The 7051-nt window shown below is 37.6% G+C and overlaps 1 protein-coding gene across 4 annotated transcripts; it reads right to left on the bottom strand.

The window, feature by feature from the left end:
* Positions 1-546: 546 nt before the first annotated feature.
* LOC307118694 (uncharacterized protein) lies at positions 547-7001 on the bottom strand. 4 transcript variants are annotated; one of them, XM_079804412.1, is made up of 7 exons: positions 6892-7001; positions 2592-3529; positions 2030-2125; positions 1406-1516; positions 1041-1247; positions 776-871; positions 547-631 (listed from the first exon to the last, which is right to left on the bottom strand). In XM_079804412.1, exons 2-7 carry the CDS (start codon positions 2623-2625, stop codon positions 600-602), a joined length of 576 nt encoding a protein of 191 aa, XP_079660538.1. In that variant the 5' UTR covers positions 2626-3529; positions 6892-7001; the 3' UTR covers positions 547-599. The 4 variants fall into 4 exon arrangements, with proteins under 4 accessions (XP_079660538.1, XP_079660540.1, XP_079660539.1 ...); XM_079804414.1 differs by having other exon boundaries at positions 547-628; positions 6892-6997; XM_079804413.1 differs by having other exon boundaries at positions 6819-6933.
* Positions 7002-7051: the final 50 nt, after the last annotated feature.

Raw genomic sequence — 7051 nt, 5'->3', positions numbered from 1 at the left:
TTTCTGAGAGGGGGCGGGATTTTTGTTGTCAGGGGAGAGACGCACACATCGATTAGACTGGATAAACACATGCAGCATCTTAATTGTTAAGAAAATGAAACAAAATAGCCTAAATGAATAAATCAATCCATTAGGAGCGCAAACTGTTCTTTTTCTGAATGCTGTATGATAGCCTATAGTCTAGTGTTATGTAATAAACATGTAATTTAGTTGAAGCTTCTATTCAAAAGCAACTACATCACTCAGCTGGCATAAAGTGAAAACTAGCTCTTAAGGGCTTTCTCGCAGTTGACCTGCTGATGACCTTCAAGCCGGGTCGAAACATAAACATCGCGTTCATCAATAGTATGCATCTAGACAGCTGAAATGGAAAATTATGGGCCGCCTCAAGAACTGCCTGCTCTCGCCGCTGCACCTCTGAGCGCACCACGTCAGGGCCTGAAACATTTCCTCAATGGCCCAATGAGCTACGATGAGCATTTATTACTTTAAAAAAATGCGGGTCAGGAAGCGGGTCGGGTACAATATTTTCTTCTTTTTTTTTTTGCGGTCCGAGTTGCGGGCGGGTTAGTTGAAAACGTCGGTCGGGTGCGGGTTGTTTATACATTGACCCGCGCATCACTGATGCCTGCTGAAGACATTTTTAATAATATTAATAATCAATGTCAATGGTGAAATTGTTACTTTATGTTTTATTTTTTTCAACTTTCTATTTTCAATGACACATTATTTTGTTAACTGAGCCATAACTTGTGTAATAAAAGCCTATTCTGACCTCTGCGAAAGCCTTTAGATGGAGTGGACGGACGTCCATGATCATCTGGGCTCTGCCGGCTGCCGCTCTGCCACTCTCTCTTCCTGTCAGTCCGACCTGTTGGCACAGAAACAGAAAACTCAGAAGACAGAAGCGCTAAATGTGTAGGAAGCTCCTGGATCTGTGATTGCTAGATCCTTTGTTTTATATTAAAAATATCAGTGCAAACAAGACGATAATAATTCTGTTTAAAACAATGTTGGAGAAATAATGTCTGCAGATTGACCATTATTTGGCTTGACGCCGGAGTGATCTGGATCAGGTGATGATGGACCAGGATCGGGCTCTGGCTCCAGATCCGCTGGAGGAACAAAAGACTCCACAACATCCACATCACTGAGACAACAGCAGAGGAGCGAGCGCCTCACAGCCTTACACACGTTCCTGAGGAAAGAACGAACTCGTTTCCTCTTCTTACATTCTGTAGGTTTTTCTGAAATGAAGAAAACAAAACTGAATGATTAGAAACATCTCTGACGTCCAATTAGGCAGTGATAAAATGACATAACTTACGTTTTACTTAAAAAAAAGGTCACCAGTAAAATGAAATTCAATGTGACTGTACACTGCCCAGCCTTATTTCAGTCTCACCTGTTGAGCTCGTGATGTACGAGCCTCGGCTGCTAAGGCTCAACGACTCTCTGCAGAACCGCCTCACTATATTGTCCTCAGAGAGGGACAAATATGATGTGGACATGGTGCCTGGTCAAGACATTTTTAATAATATTAATAATCAATTTCAGTGGTCACATGAAATTGTTATTTTCAATGACACATTATTTGTTAAAGGGTTAGTTCACCCAAACGCCGGCGCTACGTCATATTCTCGCGCATGCGTCGTGGAGGCACACACGGAAGACAAGAAGAGGTTGAATAAAGGCGTTATTTTGATTTTTTTTTTGGCACAAAAACTATTGTCGTCGCTTCGTAAAATTATTGTAGAGCCACTGTGGTGAGATGGACTTTGTAACGACATTTTAAGTGCCTTTTATGGGTCTTGTGAGTGTAAATGTACTGAATGCCAATGGAGGCCTATCTGAGGCCTTTCTCAGCCATCAGCTTTCAACAAAAAATATCTTCATTTGTGTTCCGAAGATGAAGGTCTTAAGGGTGTCGAACGACATGAGGGTGAGTAATTAATGACATCATTTTCATTTTTGGGTGAACTAACCCTTTAACTGAGCCATAACTTGTGTAATAAAAGCCTATTCTGACCTCTGCGAAAGCCTTTAGATGGAGTGGACGGACGTCCATGATCATCTGGGCTCTGCCGGCTGCCGCTCTGCCACGCTCTCTTCTTGTCAGTCTGACCTGTGGGCACAGAAACAGAAAACTCAGAAGACAGAAGCGCTAAATGTGTAGGAAGCTCCTGGATCTGTGATCTGGGTCTGGTCTGGCAGCGTATCCTGGGGGCCAGTTGCATAAACTAAGCCATTATGTTAAGACAGTGTCTTAAGATCTAGTATGAGCCACTAGCAGTTAGGCAAGTGGCATTCAGCCTTACTTTTCGTATCAAGTTAGGCCAGTCTATGTTTTTATGTAACTGATTTAAAAAAAATGTATGAACAGTCTTAAAGAAAAAAAATGTATGTCTAACTTGTAAGACTAGTCTTAACGGTTTATGCAACCGGCCCAGGCCTGATCACGGTCATCAGAACACTGTCTGTCTCCAAACCTCCTGACCAGCCGTCTGAGAGAAAGCAGCTCTCCTGGATCTGGAGCGGCCCGAGGCTGAAATATTTCAGTAACATAACATAACTAACGTTAAAGCACTCACCTTCTCTTTCACCCATCATCTTCGCCATCGACATCCTCCTGCAATCTGGAACAAAAACAATACAAAACACAAAACAAAACAAAACAACACACAATACAATACAATAAACTCTCCTCAAAAATACTCCTCCAAAAAAAAAGAAAACAAAAACAAAGAATTAATCAAACTCGACACTCCTAAAATAAGAAAAGAACAATAAGATAAAAGTATCTACAACTCAAAAATGTAACTCTGTAAAGGATATCTCCTGCGATGTTCTTCCAGAATAAAAGTCTCGTCTCCTCCAAACAGCTTCAAAATTTCAAGGTCAGCACAGAAAATATTCTGCAAAAGTTTGTGAAATCGCCTCAGTCGTCTCTCTCAACAACAGATCAACAACACAATCGGTGCGTGTCTGAGTCTGCGTCAGAATTCATAACAGGCGTCGCCATAGCAACTAAAACGTGAATCATTCATATGAGCGGAGCCGTGAGCGCGCATCGATCTGAACACATTTATTGAATAGTTACAAACTTCATTTGGACGTTTTCTTTATTAAAAAGTTTGAACCTGTTTCATTGACTCAGTTCAAAACTTTGATTCAGTGATTCCTCTGCATCATCATCACTCAGAAATGCTAGATGTCTGTGCATGCATCAAAATGTGTTGGTAAATACTTTGATTTATTTATTTTTACTATATTTTTGCATATGAATAAAAAATATTAAATAATGTTTCCTTGTATTAGTTTAACCTCTCAATCCGCAGTGGTGCATTAAAGGATTAATGAAATGATAAATTATTAATTTAATGCTTCATTTAGCATTTAATTAAATGCTAAAGGACCGGCCACTTAAACATCAGCATAATAAATGCAGTTACTCATCTTTCATCTCCTATCGTGCAGATCCGATCGGACGAATCCAATAAACACCAGCATGTAAGTGTAAGGGTCCACTCTGAAAAATAGAGGGGGGCAAACAAAAAAATCCTCCTTCGTTTACTTGAGCGTATTTGAGTTATATTAGTAATTAATCACGTCCATTTTCAATGCAATAGCGAGTATTCTGAGGATCTCCCCCATAGACATAATAAATACATAGACGCCCTATTGGCCGCTGGACTGCACGTCAACGACGCCGCCATATTGCGGAGGGCAACTTTCCAATAACTCTAATAACAGGAATTGAGAAAAATGCCTGCTTCGTGTGCTGCTCGGGGCTGTACAAATCACCGCACAATTGGAAACAGTTCTCGGGGAATTACCTTTCACAAGTAAGACTGAACATTTGTTTCTGGTTGTATTTGGTCGTTATATTATTATATAATTAGTAATAGTGACGTTAGTTGGTCAGCAGAGTCAGACTAAAATAGCTAGCGATGTCGCTACTTAGCTGTGGAAGTTGAGACATGAGTTGACATGATTTATATTATAGTTTTAGCTTATATTATATTTTATATTATAAATTAAATTTCCTGAAATCGAAATATTCATCTATATATTTTTGAAAGACTTTTATGACAGGCGACTGACATATTGTGACTCTTAACGTTAGTTAACTTAAGTTAAGTTAGTTGCCTAGCTAACTTTTATCACACATTGAAGGTTTCCCAGACAAAGAGGTACGATATCAGAGCTCGAATTCGAGCATCAGGTACGGATTTCAGATATCAAAATATAATCTGAAAAGAGGCAATATCTGTATTAAAGGAAGAGCTGCATGATTAATTGTAAAAAGAATATTAATTCAAACACCTACATCATCTTATTCTTAAATTACAATTATTCTGCTATTTCTATTAAAACCTTTGATAAGTAGGATTACAGCAAAAAATCGTGATTCATCCAGAATTGTGCAGTTCTAGTTCACCCAAATATGAAACTCTGCTGGCCAAGATATGACATATATATCTATGTTTATATGACATATACATATTGGATGGCCTTAGGGTGAATACATTATCAGCTCATTTTAATTTTTGTGTGAACTATTTCTTAAGTGTGTGTGTGTGTGTGTGTGTGTGTGTGTGTGTGTGTGTGTGTGTGTGTGTGTGTGTGTGTGTGTGTGTGTGTGTGTGTGTGTGGTTTTAGGGGGATGGAATAAACATCCAACTGCAGGCCAGTTCCAGGGCATTTTCCGGTGTCTCATGGTCCGGTGCAGTGTCTCTCCAAGCACTTCAGGGAAAGTGGAACCACAGGATGAGACCCTGTCGCTATCAGGGGTCTGTTCTTCGTATGTGGCTAACTCAGTTAGCTGGACTTGATTGTTGCTGATTTGGCATGATCTTGGATTGTTTGGTTCTTCGAAGCTCATCCGGGGGCCGGTTGCATAAACCGTTAAGACTAGTCTTACAAGTTAGACATACATTTTTTTCTTTAAGACTGTTCATAATTTTTTTTTAAATCAGTTACATAAAAACATAGACTGGCTTAATTTGATACGAAAAGTAAGACTGAATGCCACTTGCCTAACTGCTAGTGGCTCATACTAGATCTTAAGACACTGTCTTAACATAATGGCTTAGTTTATGCAACTGGCCCATGGACTTGCTGTCATAGCAACAGGTCCGGAAACTCAAACCTGCTCAGGAGCGGTTTATTTAATGTAAACAGGATTAGGTTGCATACTTAAAATCTGTCCCAGCCACTGCTACTTTATTTCAAGAGTTCATTACTGAACCTGGGGCAATAATAATTTTAAATAATAAGAATATAAAAATCATATAAAAATGAGTATTTGAAAATATTATAATACTATAATGTTGTGTATAGTACTATACACACAGCCACTTGATTGAGAGATTTATTTGTGATGGAATATATTATCATTTTATCAGAGGTTTACACACGTACAGTTAAAAGCCAGGTGGCTTTTTTAATTATATGATGTCATTACGTTGCTGTCTTGCCACCAGCCAATCGCTGCATTGCTGATCGTGGTTTCGAGTATCTGCCCTCTTCAGGGAACACAAGAACGTGCAGTAATCTCAGATAACTTAATCCAGATATTTTAATCCAATCCGCAAATTTGTTTGAAGAACCAAATTATCCAGAGATCAGTGATCACGATTAAAAGATCTGGGATCTGTCAAATCATCTCAGATGTATTAAGCGAGGTACGAAAAACGGACCCCAGCTGTTGAAATGTAATCTCTAGCAGTAGAAGAATCTGAGGAGCTTCCATCCCCTTTTGTAAACGTTTCTGCACTTGTGTGTGACCACAGCTTCCTGCCAACCCGCATTGGTAGCCTTGTGGACAATGCCCTGGTGTACATTTCAGGTTTTGTGTTTTTCTGTGATGTGTGCCATGGTGACCCTACAAAGGATGACTGATTATAGATGATTGATGGTTAATATACAGCCTTTTGTTATTGTTGTTATTATTATTATTATACCAATACTATTATTGTACCTACCAGTCACTATTTAATTTACTATTTTTATTATTGTCTATATTATTCTGCAATTGATATTACATTGCATTTGCTATTATTATTATTATCGTTATTATATTATACCACTTGCAATTATCAATCTATTATAGTTATGCTGGTAAATTATTGTACTTTTCACTAGTCACTATTTAACTATGTTTTATTATTGTCTCTATTCTGTAATTGATATTTCATATTCTATTGCTATTATTATAGTATTATACAAACTATGCTATTATCATTATATTATTGTATTTTTGATATTATATAATTATACTATTCATTATTTTATTTGCTGTATACTATTTGTTTATTTCATTGACTATTTTTTTATTGACTATACACTATTTACTATTACTTCTCACTTTATCATGTATTTACTATTTGCATTGCAGTGTAGTTGTACCATATCATATGTATAAAGGATCCATGAGTTATCTTTGTTATTGTATATTTAGAGTATCTACCTGTAAATATCTATCATTTTAGTGCTATAAAAAAACAGAAAGCAGCCTGCCAGTGTGATTTGTATTTGCAGTTTCATTTTCTCAATGACGGTCAATTCTAAGCACAAGAAAAGCAAAAATTGGTTAAATACAGAAAATGCCTTTTCCACTATAAGAAAACTTTATTTCATTTAATGTGAAAATTAAATTATATCTCAGTATGGGCGTCTTCATAATTCTTATTCAAGTATAAAAATCCAAATGCATTACAAGCCTTTGACAATTCCTTATTAAAATATATATTTTATAAGTCTAACTATCAAGATTTTAAGTAACTATAGAATAGAACTTTTAGTATACCACGTACATCATAAACCACTGAAATCGGTTGATAAATGTAAACGTTGTTTTTGTTTTTATCCAGAAAAGCCGCAGCTCACCCGTTTACTTGCATTTGTTTACAGTGCAGTCTTGCCCTCAGCAATATGGCGGACGCGTTGACGTATTGCAGCAACGTTCTAAAGCGACCAATAGGGCGTCTATGTATTTATTATGTCTATGATCTCCCCTGCAGTTTAGAGTCTTCAGCTCCAGTTAAAC

Source organism: Gobio gobio, assembly GCF_949357685.1.
Source record: "Gobio gobio genome assembly, chromosome: 22".
Classification (NCBI taxonomy): domain Eukaryota; kingdom Metazoa; phylum Chordata; class Actinopteri; order Cypriniformes; family Gobionidae; genus Gobio; species Gobio gobio.
This window is presented reverse-complemented; position numbering and strand designations above follow the sequence as displayed.